The sequence below is a fragment of the Epinephelus lanceolatus genome, chromosome 21 (genome assembly GCF_041903045.1).
Source record: "Epinephelus lanceolatus isolate andai-2023 chromosome 21, ASM4190304v1, whole genome shotgun sequence".
NCBI lineage: Eukaryota > Metazoa > Chordata > Actinopteri > Perciformes > Serranidae > Epinephelus > Epinephelus lanceolatus.
In genome coordinates, this window is record NC_135754.1 from 2,244,876 (window position 1) to 2,260,597 (window position 15,722).

The 15,722-nt window shown below is 40.0% G+C and overlaps 1 protein-coding gene across 12 annotated transcripts in view; it reads right to left on the reverse strand.

Annotated features, from left to right (window-relative positions):
- The window catches only part of rbfox3a (RNA binding fox-1 homolog 3a), a 1,467,330-nt gene that overhangs the window by 156,116 nt on the left and 1,295,492 nt on the right, over positions 1-15,722 (reverse strand). For all 12 annotated transcript variants that reach the window (XM_078163425.1, XM_033611789.2, XM_033611787.2 and 9 more), the window contains one exon: positions 12,993-13,046. In XM_078163425.1, the coding sequence (XP_078019551.1) occupies positions 12,993-13,046 (54 nt within the window). The remainder of the gene's footprint in view (positions 1-12,992; positions 13,047-15,722) is intronic.

Sequence of the window (15,722 nt, forward strand, 5' to 3'; positions counted from 1 at the left end):
CCTAAAGTCTCCAAAAGCAGATCAGGAGCCAGAGCCTTCAGCTATCAGGCTCCTCTCCTGTGGAATCATCTTCCTGTTACGGTCCGGGAGGCAGACACCGTCTCCACATTTAAGACTAGACTTAAGACTTTCCTCTTTGATAAAGCTTATAGTTAGGGCTGGCTCAGGCTTGCCCTGTACCAGCCCCTAGTTAGGCTGACTTAGGCCTAGTCTGCCGGAGGACCCCCTATAATACACCGGGCTCCCTCTCTCTCCCTCTCTCTCTCTCTCTCTCTCTCTCTCTCACTCTCATCCTATTACTGCATCTTGCTAACTCGGCCATTCTGGATGTCACTAACTCGGCTTCTTCTCCGGAGCCTTTGTGCTCCACTGTCTCTCAGAATAACTCATACCGCAGCGGTGCCTGGACAGTGTGACGTGTGTGGTTGTGCTGCTGCCGTGGTCCTGCCAGATGCCTCCTGCTGCTGCTGCCATCATTAGTCATTAGTCATACTTCTACTGTTATTATACACATATGACTATTGTCACACAAGTATACTGTCTGATACTAATACATACTTTCAACATATTGTACCACAGTAGCCAGAACTATAACTATAATATTATTACTTTCATTAATGTTGTTGTAAGCTACTGTCATTACCTGCATCTCTCTCTCTCTCTCTCTCTCTCTCTCTCTCTCTGTCTCATTGTGTCATATGGATTACTGTTAATTTATTATGCTGATCTGTTCTGTACGACATCTATTGCACGTCTGTCCGTCCTGGAAGAGGGATCCCTCCTCAGTTGCTCTTCCTGAGGTTTCTACCGTTTTTTTTTTCCCCGTTAAAGGGGTTTTTTTTGGGGAGTTTTTCCTTATCCGCTGTGAGGGTCTTAAGGACAGAGGGATGTCGTATGCTGTAAAGCCCTGTGAGGCAAATTGTGATTTGTGATATTGGGCTTTATAAATAAAATTGAATTGAATTGAAAATTGAATAAATCAGCAGAGTGGAAATATTTTGGATTTCGGAGAAAATAAGGATCAACAGACAGAGCACATGACGTATGTAAACAATGCTGTAACGAGATAAAACATGACATAACATTACCTGCCTGGACAAGCGTCTCACTGCGCTAACTTCTTGCTTTAGCAACTTAAGCTGCTTTGTTTTAACAATGTTCGGCTGAAAAACCGTTCATGCAGACTGAAATTCAACCATGCTGTTCTGTCAGGAGATAGAGTGACTTAAACCACCTGTGAGTAAGAAAAATAATAACGTTGCATGTAATTTGTTAAGCCATGAGAAGAGGAAAAATGTCTGCTAGTTGATAGGCTAATTTATGCAATGCAAACATGCTTAAGCTAATAATAGGTGATTAGCAAAAAACAATGGTTTGTCCATGAACCTTGTCCATTACTGAGCTGAATGTTATACTTCTGTTGAATTATCTTGTTGTTAATCTGTGTTTTATGGCTGTTTGGATGGAGAAGTTTGCCTTCAGGTCTTTAAGCCAGATATTCTTGAGGTTTTATAAAAACAAGAGGATGGTTTGGGTTAAAATGAAAAGATTTCTTCCAGAACGGTCTCTCTGACAGAAAGCCCTGAAGGTTAACTTATCCCATTTGCTGTTTTATTTGTGTGGGGTCAGTTTAAAGTGAACTTTACTGTACTTATTATTTATGTGTTGTTTATGTGTTTTATGGCCAAAAGTAAAAAAGAAAAGGGTGGCAGCGTCCTCTGTAACATATTGTGTTTAATGGGCATTTAATATCGCCTAATATCGATCGCAGACCCCTGAATTGTATCGAACCGAACTCTTATCATGGCAGACTTTGTAATATCGTAAAATATCGTATTGTTTCCAAATAATCAATATAATATCATATCGTGATTTAACTGGTGATTTACACCCCCATCGTTCACTAATCGAAAGATCAGTGGTTCGATACCTGGCCTCTCCAGGCTGAAGCATCCCTGGGCAAGTTTCTGAACCCCAAATTGCTCCCAACGGCTGTTCCATCAGTGTGTGATGGTTACTGAGTAGCAGTTGGCACCCTGTATGGTAACCTCAGCCACAAGTATATGAATGTGACATGTAGTGTAAAAGTGCTTTGAGTGGTTGGAAAACTAGACAGGTGCTGTACAAGTGCAGTCCCTTTACCATTTAAGGTTTCCGCAAAAAATGGGTAATGTACATTTGTACATAATCTTGTAGTTCATATATTAAAACTTTACGTTTTCCAACAACACTGTGGTGAAGGTGTGGTTAGGTTTAGGCACAAAAATCACTTGGGTAAGGTTAGGAAAAAGATCATGTTTTAGCTTGAAGCAAAAGCTGCTGGAAAACACCACAATGTGTCTATGAGCTTGCTAGCAAGCTAGCTTGTTTTACAAAGTGGAGAAGGTGGTATGATATAGTTATGGGAGCTACAACAATGATATCTGTAAGTTACCCGTGATTGTAATTTTTTAGAATATGATTAATTATGTAAGTATCTACTCACACATCTTTTCAGTGGTTACTCTGAGACCACAGCTGCTGAATATGTGGTTTGTTTACATGATATGACAGGGTTCCATATTTAACGGATCCAGTGTGGGCAGAGAGCTTCTGATGTAGCATGATGCGCCGTGACGGTTGGACACTTGCTTGCTGTAAGGACACAGTGTTACAGTGGTCTACAGCTTCGCAGGCGTCTCACCTAGGTGACATGCCATCCATCATCTCCTCCATCTCCAGATGACAAAGTCAGCTTACATATTATGTCACTTTAGAAACGGTGATATAATAATTATGGAATGTACAAATGTAATGTGTAGTTTGCATGTATAATGCCAACATTCTTGGTTCAGAAAGAATAATCACGGTTTGGATTAAGCACAAGTAGTTGCTTGTTGGTTAAACATAAGTTGTAATTAGGTAAGAACAAATGTCCGATGCCATTGTTCTTCTTGGGGGACAGTCTCTAGTGTTTGTGTTTATTAGTATAGAGTGGCTTGGCAGTTGCATCACATATCTGTCAAGTACAAATAATCAAATAATTTCAGAGGTGTATTGAAGAATTGTATGCATGCAAATAATGGCTAATAAATACAGTTACACTAGAGAGGAGTTATGTTTTGTGTTGCTGAGATAGACAAATGTTATTAGCACGGCAATACAAACTGTTCAGAAAGAGAAAAAACTGTTTGAGGTTTTATGCCTGTAGTATGGACACCAGTCATTGTAGTTCATTCAAGTGACAACTGCTAAGATAAACTGTTGGGGCCAAAGTGGAAGTGTAGCTCTTCTTACAGAAAGATAATGATTCCAAAAGGCACACAGGCCTCTAGTGCCACAGCAGTAAAGTGGTGGTGATGGCAGATAACGCTATGCCTGTGTGTGTTCTCCCTGGCTGGCTGTCAATCCTGATGTGGCTGTGTTTTGAGTTTTTCACCTACTTTATCTGGATAGACTCTGGACACGTCACATGCACTGACAGTCGCTATATCATTTTGAGAAAAATATTAGACTTGAAGGGATAGTTTAAATTTTTTGAAGTGGGTATGTATAAGGAACTTATCCATAGTGTTTTATATAAAGTTATCAGTTGGCACGCCCCGAGTTTGCCAACTCTGAAGCTTAGCAATGTACTGCTGTGGATGAGGGGCAGCAGCAAAACATATTTAAGCCACCTAAAAAAGCCCCACCTAAAAAAAAAATCTATACGTTTATATAATCCGCCGTTGACCGCTTCAGGTCCCCATCTATGCTCTCGTTAAAGCCACCAGACTGACCAGACAAGTCATTTTGGCTTGCTGGACACAACAGTTGCTGGTCTACTGCTGCTTCAATCAGTTAGTTAGTTCATGACTTTGAAGAGAGCAATATAAGGTCTTTGTTTACCTGTTGGAAATCATTGTCTGATGCAGTGTTAATTTTGACAGCTATTTTAGATTTAGTATTAGTCTTGGGACAGAAATGCTTATTAGTTTCAGTCACATTCTAGTCATTTTTATCCTTCATAGTTTTAATCTAGTTTTAGTCGACGAAAATTCAAAACGTTTTAGTTGATGGAAATTCCTGGCATTTTTGTCAACTTTTAGTCATTATGTTTTCTATGTTTTGTTTTGTTTTAATCTTTAAACTAATCCAGGCTAATTCATGTATCAGAAATTAGAATCAAGGTGACAGGCTGTATGTTATTTAGACAAATCTTTTCTACAACTACTAATAATTTCTACACACTTACAAACTGGCATTTCTCTAGCAGTTTTTGACAGGTTGAAGGGGTGATTTCAATCAATCAATCAATCAATCAATTTTATTTATAAAGCCCAATATCACAAATCACAATTTGCCTCACAGGGCTTTACAGCATATGACATCCCTCTGTCCTTAGGACCCTCGCAGCGGATAAGGAAAAACTCCCCCAAAACAACCCTTTAATGGGGGGAAAAAAATGGTAGAAACCTCAGGAAGAGCAACTGAGGACGGATCCCTCTTCCAGGATGGACAGACGTGCAAATAGATGTCATACAGATAAATTAACAGTAATCCGTATGACACAATGGGCCTCATTCACAAACAGTGCGTACGCACAAATCTGTGCTTAAACTGTGCGTACGATCGTTTGACGCACAAATCTGGGATTCATCAATATTTTCTTACCCGAATTTGTTCTTACTCTGCGAACAAATTTAGAACTGCCTCAGACCATGCGTACGCACAAATGAGGAAGGCCGAAGTGACTTAGAAAATGCAAACATACCTTAAGTACATGCGGAGTCTATAAAACCACATTCATGAAAAAGAGATTTAATTAACATTTTTTAAAATAATTAATTTACTAATATATTGGCCAAATGGATTAAATTACCATGAAATTGACACACGTTCACCCTCATCATTGTGACAATTAAAATACTAACAATAACATGAACAGAAAAACTATCACTCCATCATTGTGCAGATGATCTGTAATGCCGACTGCCATATCCTTAAGGCTGTGGCCCGCTGGCCAGGAGGCACCCACGACTCATTTATTTTGCAAAACAGTACAGTGGGAATGCGTTTGGAGGCAGGGGCTGTGAGAAGTGGATGGCTTGTTGGTGAGCATTTTTTGTTGTAGTCTTTTATTTCAATTGTTTTAAGTTAGTATTTTCAGTAAGTCTCTATTCCGTTAATGTTAAAATGTTATATTGTTTGGGTGACCGGGCATATGGCCTTAAAACATGGCTGATGACACCATACGCAAACCCTGAAACCCCTCAAGAGGTGCACTATAATAACATACATGCCCACACACGCGCCGTAGAGTGCACTTTTGGCATGCTTAAGGGCCGTTGGATGTGTTTGGATCAGATACGGCCGGTGGCAAACTACTTTATACCCCTGAGAAGGTGTGCAAGATCATCCTGGCATGCTGTGTCCTCCACAATCTTACAATGACCCATGGCATTCCTGTAAGACCCGGCGCCATCGCTTCTAACAAACTGTGAAATTTACTACTTCTCTCCTCGCGTAACCGCTTCCTTCATTCATGAATCAACTCTAGGCAAGCCGTTTCCTTATATGGAGAAATGGGGGCGTGGTAGTATGCTGATTGCAGATCGCGGACACGCGCCTGTCAATTTAGAATGGTTCTGATTTACTAACATACGCACGCTGGTGAGAACAAAATTGGCCGGTACGCACGTGTCATGAATCCAACGGTGATTTTGCGCAAGTACTTATTTTTTGCGGAGAGTAAGAACATTTCTGCGCAGATATTAGTGAATGAGGCCCAATGAGACAGAAAGAGAGACAGAGAGAGAGACAGAGACAGAGAGAGATGCAGGACAGATGGTAACGGTAATAGCTTACAACAACATTAATGAAATTAATAATATTATAATTATAATTCCGGCTATTGTGGTACAAGCACACACTTACTGATCATCATTTGAAAAGCTCAACATCTCTCTTTTTATGCTCTCACAAACTTTGACACCATGAATAACTAATCTGAGACAACAAGGATTTGTACCCAGATTCATTGTAAACTCTGACTTATCCATCCCACTGTTAAGAAGCAAAGAAATAACTTCATTAAAGCTTCATTCAGCAGCTAACAAGTGGAGCTAACTGCTAACAGCCACCACTAACAAATACCACAAATCCATTCAGCAGCTCCACCATCCACAGTCAAACACACACGGCTGATTATTTACTGCTGAATTACAGCTCACAACTTGCATCAATGGCTGACGCTGCTCAGGTGTGAGTGTTTTTGCTGGCTAGTGAATCATCCTGGCGCAGACTATTTACTGGAGTTTGCTATTTACTGGAGTTTGCCAGTCTTTCACTCAACAAATAACAAAGAAGGCCATTCTTGGTTTTAAATGTCCAATAGTCCACCACTAACATTTTGGTCATGTTTTGTCAATGAAAATGAAACATAGATTTCGTTGTTGACGAAATTTTTTTGTCATAGTTTCTGTCAATAAAATGAACACTGGAGGCCTCAGTCAAAGAAAGGTAAAGGGATAGGCTCTCTTGAGGTCTCTAAAAATTGTACATTTTCTCTCCACAGGATTCATCCCTAGCTCTTAATGGCAGACATTTCGCGGCTTCACCTAGTTGTCCATGCTGTCTATGGTTGCGCTGACCCTGTACATTGCCTAACTGACATTGATTTTGGTGATAATATTACTATGAGATTTGCTGCACAGAGGGGTCCTTGTTCCTAACCTCTGAGGTCTCCTGGAACACTTTAAAAAAGTGACCGGTGTTCTGGCGTAATGCTTTGTCCATTTCTTTATCTGCATAATCTGGTCTAAATGTTCTCACCTTGTCTCACCCTTACTCCCCTTTAAATAAAACACACAGTGCTGCCTGCTCCTCGTCTGCTTTGTCATTGTTGAGTTATGGTGTGGGGTCAGAGAATGAAGTGTATTTGATATGCCAGGCAGACACACCTGTTGGACTCATTTTTCTTAATAAGAGAAAAAAAATCAAAGAAGTTTTAGTATTAATACTATTCACACAGTTTAGGGTGATGAGGAAATATCTAATTATACCAAGGATTAGCCCCTTTTACACTGCCTGTTTCAGGTGGTAATATTGCATAGTTATGCCGCCTCACCATGCTGTATATAAGGAATGGAGTCACAGAGCTGTCTCGCCTTTAAGCTGTCACAGTAGGTAGTAACAGTGCCAAAATGGTCACTGTATAAACAGGACAGATGGCAGGACGTGACCATGGGCAGGACAAGTGTGACGCTTTTGATGATATGTTATGTGTGTGACCTACCTCCGGGAAATTTAAAAAGTAGCTGTTAGCATTACACAGCTAACTCAAAGAGAAAGAACAGTAGCCACAAATGTCTGCACATTGGGAAACGATGAGGTCCAGGAGCTCCTTACCCTCTGATCACAGGATGAGGTCAGCCACCATATAACAGGGATGGTAAATGATTGTTATTGCCATGTTAATGCAAACCTTATTGTTTAGAAAGCACTGTCGATGTGTATGTTATATGTGACACTAGAGGCCCAGGCTGTGATGTTACATGTCACACCCGGCACATCTCTTTTGGTTCCGTGATGCTGGCAAGCTGTCTAAAATCACACACTCAAGATGCATGATGCTGCTGTTGCTTGGGTCTGTGTAACAATGTAAAGGAGGCATAAAGAAAGTGTAAAAAGGGCTTTAGTTTCACATTACTGGTCATAAATAGCCTACACATATACAGTTCATTAATGGACTATTTACAGTTGTTTCATTCTGTTATATGTTTGACTTTAATAGCAGTGTGAGTTGTATATTCTCGTTTCTCATCCTCCTCCTCCTTCTTTGTCTTCTTCTTCTTCTCATTATTATTACTATTGTTTTGTGTTTATTGCTTTGATTCGTTTTATTGTAATTACTTTTATTGGTTTTTGTTTTTTTATCACTTTCATCTCTATTTCTCATTATCACCTGCCTTCTGTCTCAAATGTTTTTGTGTCTTATTTTTGTTTGATTTTACCTAATTTTTGTCTTGCTTTAGTTCAGGTTACATTTTGGCTTTTATTGTAAAATTGCCTCTGTGATATCTTGCTTCTGCTTTGCTTTGTCTCTCAGAGCACCTTGTACACTCTGTTTTAAAAAGTGCTACATGAATAAAGTTATTATTATTATTATTAATATTATTATTATCATCATCATTATTTGTCTGTCCCTCTTAACAGTGCAGACCTGCAGAGACAGCTTGCTCTCCTGTATGAATAAAGTCAGTCAGTCAGTAAATCAACCATGAACAATGAGTTTTGTTAGCTACACAGAGAGTAGATGAAGGTACTGAGTGACAACAAACGTCTAAGAAGTAGTTTTTGTGGTGCAAATCCTTTTAATATAGTGATGCATAAATCTCCGCATAATAACACATACTTAACAAATAGATTAAGTTTGAACTGACAAACAGCTGGTGCAATTGGCTCCATGAAATGGCTTGAAGGTGTATCACTGGTGTGGGTAGAAATGCATTACAAGTAACTTACATCAGTAAAAAAGTTGTTTTTTAAGGAATGTGTGCTCAGTTTCTGTTTTTTAGAACTGTACTTCCACTCTTTACTCGAGTATATTTTTGAGCTAATAATCTACTTTTGACTTCACTACATTTACCTCTATATATGGGGACTGTGTGTATTGTTTGTAGGGGGGAAACCACATGAGGAGCTCCTCTACTGCAGACAGTAGATTCAAGTTTCCAGCTGCCTATAAGAAAAAGAAGCACCACCTGTCTATTGACCCCGAGCAGAACAAGAGGCAGCTTCCAGCTACAAGCCCTGACCAGATCTGGCCACACGTTTTATACCACAATCTAGACAGTAATTACATGGTGAAGTGCTGCTGTACTTCCTAAAAACACAGAGATCTTTGCTTTTAAATAATCCTCTTTCAAACACTGCAAGCACATTGAAGTAAGTTGCACGTGCTGTTGGTGCAAAGGTAGCTAGCTAGCCATAGTTTTTCATGTGTAATGCTGATCTTTGATGTCATAATGAAGAGAAGGATAGAGAGGAAAAGTTGGAAGGAGAGTGGGAAATTGTTCAACATGTTCTCTTTCCAACTCGTCAAATATTGCCGCTTTGTCAGTGGACCAAAAAGTAAGAATATGGCAAGTAGATACCATCATGCATCAGTTCTGGAGATTCTGGGATGGTGCATCAATTTACACTTGTTACATGCATCGTGTCTTTTCAAAATACACCTCCATTTTCACAGGAAATGTACAGTTCCTGCTCATTACAGAATATAGTCTTTTTCAAAATAAACTTGCAATGTACATAAAACATTTTTAGGTGGATTTCCTTAGGGAACAAAAGCACGTGGATAGGTTAAGGAAAAAAAAATGAGTACGGTTTGTAACATATTATTAGGTCATCTTGCTACTATGGCATGATACACATACTAGCACACTACTTTGTTACTACAATAACTGCATTGACTTTTGGTTTCACACGTGAAAAGAACAGCGGGCTCCCAGGTGAAAGTCTGGAGCTTGTTAGACTCATCCACAACCAATCCCGCCCACAGACTACATGTGAAGAGGTAAAAAAAATAATACCTTTAGCCCATTTGCTAAAAAGCTCAGGAAGCTAATGATTGTAATGTTAAAGTCTGGAATAAGGTTTAAACATACATTTATGAGAAACAGTTCATAAGGATTGACTAAAATCATTAAATTAGATGGAATAGTTAAAATGCTAAGAGGTTGTTTATATTACGTTGTTTACTTTATTCTTAATTTGTTAATTTGAGATCAAGTGTTTTTTGTGTGCTCCACAAGATGGTCTAAATCGAAGATCCTGAGATCAATTGCTCCTGTCTCCGCCCACATGCCAGGGGAACTCGTGGTACTTTCCTAATTAGAGTGAGGTTCTAGCTGAGGAAACATCACTTTCTCTGTCGTGATTCCTATTCCCCTTTTCTCAGGGGCATGATAGATATGTACTTTCTCACTCTTACTACCAAGATAGTTGCCGGCAGTGTGACAAACTGAGCTGGCCGGTGCGTTTCACAATGTGCAAAAAGTGCCTTTGTGTGTTGGTATCTGACGTGGACGTCAAATGACAAAGCAGTGGTATTCGATGAATTTGGTTGTTTCCCACTGTCTCAACAACTGCTGCAGCCTGGTGCCTAACATACGACTGCAAAAGGTGCCTGTGTGCGTCAGTCCTTTCACGTCGCCATAATACATCAGCCGTGGATTAACGGCGCCCAGCAATGACAGGGGGAAACACAGTGGGACAACGACATAAGTTATGGGGGTGGAAGTCTGAGTAGGGCGAATGGGAGGGGTGGTGGATTGTGTCCAACAACCATGACTTTCACCCGGGAGGCCTAGTGTTCTTTTTTCCTAAACCCAACTATGTGCATGTTGTAGAAAGAAAAAAAACGTCAATTTGTGGTCTTGTGCCAACGTAATGCGTTTATTTTGAAAGAGACTGTATGCAAATTGTACAATTCCAGTGAAAATGGAAGTGTACAGTACAGGCCAAAAGTTTGGACACACCTTCTCATTCAATACGTTTTCTTTATTTTCATGACTATTTACATTGTAGATTCTCACTGAAGGCATCAAAACTATGAATGAACACATGTGGAGTTATGTACTTAACAAAAAAAGGTGAAATAACTGAAAACATGTTTTATATTCTAGTTTTTTCAAAATAGCCACCCTTTGCTCTGATTACTGAGCTTCAAGAGGTAGTCACCTGAAATGGTTTCCACTTCACAGGTGTGCCTTATCAGGGTTAATTAGTGGAATTTCTTGCTTTATCAGTGGGGTTGGGACCATCAGTTGTGTTGTGCAGAAGTCAGGTTAATACACAGCCGACAGCCCTATTGGACAACTGTTAAAATTCATATTATGGCAAGAACCAATCAGCTAACTAAAGAAAAACGAGTGGCCATCATTACTTTAAGAAATGAAGGTCAGTCAGTCCGGAAAATTGCAAAAACTTTAAATGTGTCCCCAAGTGGAGTCGCAAAAACCATCAAGCGCTACAACGAAACTGGCACACATGATGACCGACCCAGGAAAGGAAGACCAAGAATCACCTCTGCTTCTGAGGATAAGTTCATCCGAGTCACCAGCCTCAGAAATCGCAAGTTAACAGCAGCTCAGATCAGAGACCACATGAATGCCACACAGAGTTCTAGCAGCAGACCCTCTAGAACAACTGTTAAGAGGAGACTGCGTGAATCAGGCCCTCATGGTCAAATAGCTGCTAGGAAACCACTGCTAAGGAGAGGCAACAAGCAGAAGAGATTTGTTTGGGCCAAGAAACACAAGGAATGGACATTAGACCAGTGGAAATCTGTGCTTTGGTCTGATGAGTCCAAATTTGAGATCTTTGGTTCCAACCGCCGTGTCTTTGTGAGACGCAGAAAAGGTGAACGGATGGATTCCACATGCCTGGTTCCCACTGTGAAGCATGGAGGAGGAGGTGTGATGGTGTGGGGGTGTTTTGCTGGTGACACTGTTGGGGATTTATTCAAAATTGAAGGCACACTGAACCAGCATGGCTACCACAGCATCCTGCAGCGACATGCCATCCCATCCGGTTTGCGTTTAGTTGGACATTTATTTTTCAACAGGACAATGACCCCAAACACACCTCCAGGCTGTGTAAGGGCTATTTGACCAAGAAGGAGAGTGATGGAATGCTGCGGCAGATGACCTGGCCTCCACAGTCACCGGACCTGAACCCAGTCGAGATGGTTTGGGGTGAGCTGGACCGCAGAGTGAAGGCAAAGGGGCCAACAAGTGCTAAACACCTCTGGGAACTCCTTCAAGACTGTTGGAAAACCATTTCAGGTGACTACCTCTTGAAGCTCATCGAGAGAATGCCAAGAGTGTGCAAAGCAGTAATCAGAGCAAAGGGTGGCTCTTTTGAAGAAACTAGAATATAAAACATGTTTTCAGTTATTTCACCTTTTTTTGTTAAGTACATAACTCCACATGTGTTCATTCATAGTTTTGATGCCTTCAGTGAGAATCTACAATGTAAATAGTTATGAAAGTAAAGAAAACGCATTGAATGAGAAGGTGTGTCCAAACTTTTGGCCTGTACTGTATGTAGAAAACAGACAATGCATGTAAACAGGCTGAAGTTGACACGGGGTCCAAGAACACCAGCAACCAACACACCCAAGGTACTTTGCCTGTCCTGTATCGATGTGGAGTCCTTGACCAAACGTTGATATGGATTGAGTTGGAAGTGAGAATGGGTTTGGATTGTTCAAATCTCAGTTGTATAGGCTTTATTTGTTTGATTAGCCAACCTGCTCTATTTCATTAAGAAAAGCAGTGGTGTTTTTTCAGTATTTCGCACTGACCCACACACCCTGAAAAAAAAAACAAACTGAAACTGAAAATAACTTCTACTTTGAATAATTCATTAACCAAGTACTTTTTTTTTTACTTGTACATGAGAAGGTTTCTCAAATGATCATTTTTTACTTTTACTCCAGTAAATTTTTATGGGAGTAACTGTACTGTGACTTGATGATAAATTTTCATTACTCTACTCACTGTGTAGTGCTGTATCTGGTGATATAAATGAACATTTATTCACAGGAAAATGACACAGCTACTGTATCATCTCATCAGTGTGTACTAAGATTTCAAACCATCCTGGATCCCAGGTGGGCTGAGTATGTTCACATACAATTCATTCTTACTTCTTGGTACTATAGGTAGGAAAGACAGCATGTGTTTTCAGCCTGTGTGAATCCTACTGCCAGCATTAAGTTAAGTGGGAGTGATTCATTATATGCCACGATGTGTGGCAGGCCAGTAAGGTTAAAAGATGCCTGCAGGCAAGTATCACTGATTCGGGTTCTTGATTACTATTAGACAGAAGGAAAGATAGCTATGAAGACAGTGAGAGGAGCCAAGGATGTTAAGACAGAGGAGGGCAGGGGACAAACACAGTCGGCTAGAGAATCATATGTGTGTGAGAGAGTGCACATGAATGTGTGGTTAAAGTACACTTACCTTGGAGCCTCGCTCGTTAAAAATAATCTCCACGTCTAAAATCTTGCCAAATTGCTGTGAAAGACAGGGTGGAAAAAGGAGGGCGGGGGGATGAAGAGAAAAGAAGGAGAAAATAATCAGAACATGGTGACCTGCACTGTTCTCTCATTCTCTAAAATAAAAAAACACTAAAAAGGTCAAGCAGTCAATGCTCCGAATTAACAAACTCCTCTTCACCCAACAATCAGATTAATAAGATATCCATTTACTCTTAATGCTGTTTAATGCAGTGTTTGCTCTGTCGTGGTAATAAAGTGCTGTGTGTGTGTGTATTGGGGACGAGGGCTATGCAGTCTTAATAAACATTACGGTGGTGGATGCGGACGCTATAGCAGCACGCACCGCTGATCTTAATGATGCCCATCATCTTGCTTTTCCTCTCCCCACTCAAAAGAGAGCAGAGCTGAGGTGTTTCAGTCAAGGCAAAGGCCCTCTCCGTTAAAAAAGATAATGGCTTGTATTAGGGTGAGAGGGGATGGGAGTGAAGGGGTAGCTCATCAAGACTAATGATAAACCATACATTTGTTTATCTGCTCGTGATGCAGACCATCATAGTAATTACCTTCCAAAGCCCTCTCTTGTGAGTCTAACAATGCATTTGGTAGCTATAGCTTCTACTCTGATCTTAATGCTCTTGATTGGCTCCATGCTCCATTTTAACTGGCTAATTACTGGAGAGGGAGACTCAGTGCTTGTGGCCATGCCTTCCAGCATGATGATGTTGGTGTCATACTTGTTGAAATAAGATGCGACCTGACCTTACGGGTTTTAAACACAGTAAACACTACAGCAGCTGCTGTGAGGATGACTTCCTTTCTTTATTGCCTTATCATGGGCATGAATGTACAGCAGAGATACAAGCAAATAGGATTTGACCTGTACAGGCTGATTTATGGGCCTTTTATCATGGTTTGCATGGTCCACCTCTGACACCATAAAGGTTACACACCAACAGCATCTACAGTTTGTTTTCTTCAGATCTTTATATCAGATGTTTGTCAAAAAAACAAAAAACCTGATACCTGCTCTATTCTGACCATATCACTAATGCAAGAATTAAATTATAGCTGCTGCGCATCAACGGTCGGGGCCGGGCAATTTTAGGCAAAATTAGGCAATTCAACAAGCAGAGTGTAGGAAGATGAAAAAAAGGTGGCATTCTAAGCATAAGAGACTATGCTCTATCTCACTGAGCTAATTAGCAAGAGACAACTCTGCGGTATATATGTTTAAAACTTCATCTAGCTCATTATACTGATAAGAAGTCATAATCTGTTTCATCATAAAACACTGAATGTGTGGTATATGTAAAAGCCCATGTGAAAAATGTAATACACACACACTAAAACAAAGCATATCACAACATAGAAGTTACATCATATAATTATGGCATGCCCTTCAAATTGTGGATCAGTGGCTGAAGTGATCAGACTCATAATATACAAAGGAAAGAAAAAACTCAAGAACAAGAAAGTAAGAATAACAATAACTGCTAGCAATTATGAACAAACTGGCCTGATCTAGCTTAAAGCTAAACATTATCCATGGTGACAAAGATGAAAACATTTTTTAAAATGTAAAAGTAGCTATTGGATAGACTCTGCATATTGACTGATAGCTAAGCCAAATAAACAGGGAAAAGAGACAAGGGATAACAGGGAAAAGTGTTGATAAAGAGTATTTGTCTCTCCGCGAAACTGCCTGGATCATAATTATTTTGACCTTAGTAGTCTCTAATCCACATAGCATGATGCCTGAACATAGGACTACACATTAGAATGTCCGTTCTGCCTTAGCTGAGGCTTGAACTCACAACTGTTGAGACTGAGGTCCATCTTCTATCTCACTGAGCTAATTGGCAAGTGACAGTTCATGTGTGGCTTCACACTAAGACTAAGCCAAGCATCAGGGTGCCAGACAGTAGCCATCAATGCCATGGAAAAGCAAATTTCAAAGTGAAAGTTCCAAAGCTGTAGCACATATGGTTGATTTGTTATGAATTTTCAAAGTTTTGAAATTTAGAGGCTTGCTGTAGTGCCACCATCAGGACTATTGTCTTGTGTTTCCAGTTGAGGACATCTGGCATGGGACTGGACCTTTATGAAAAGTTTGGGTAGATTTCTCATATGGAAATGTTGCACAAGCTGAGGCTTGAACTCACAATCTTCAACACCAAGAACCATCCTCTATCTCACTGAGCTAATTGGCAAACAGAAATGTCATATGTAGCTTCACAAATTGACTAAGCCACTCACCTGTGTGCAAGACAGCAACTGTTAGTGTGTAAAGGCAGATTTCAAACGGCTGTCAAAAATTCAGTTATTAAGACAAAAATCTGAAAATACGCAAATTGCATCTAGACAGTATGGAGATGTTGGTAATTTGTTTTTAACAATGATTTATTGGCTCCATAAGTGAAAAACTGATGTTTAAAAAGCCATTTTTGCATTGACTCCAATTGTTTGCATGAGAGCGAAATTCAAAATGCTGTAAAAAATTCAGTTTTTGAGATAAAATTCTGATATTTTCCAAACATCATCTACCATGACTCAAAAATTTTGTCATTTTTTTAATGAACATTGAAAATGTATTTAGCAAGAATTTGCAAGTATATGTTTACAATACCGTTTACAGTCAAACATTTTGATGCACTGTAGGCTCAATTTTCGATAAATCAAAAATCTGTGCGGA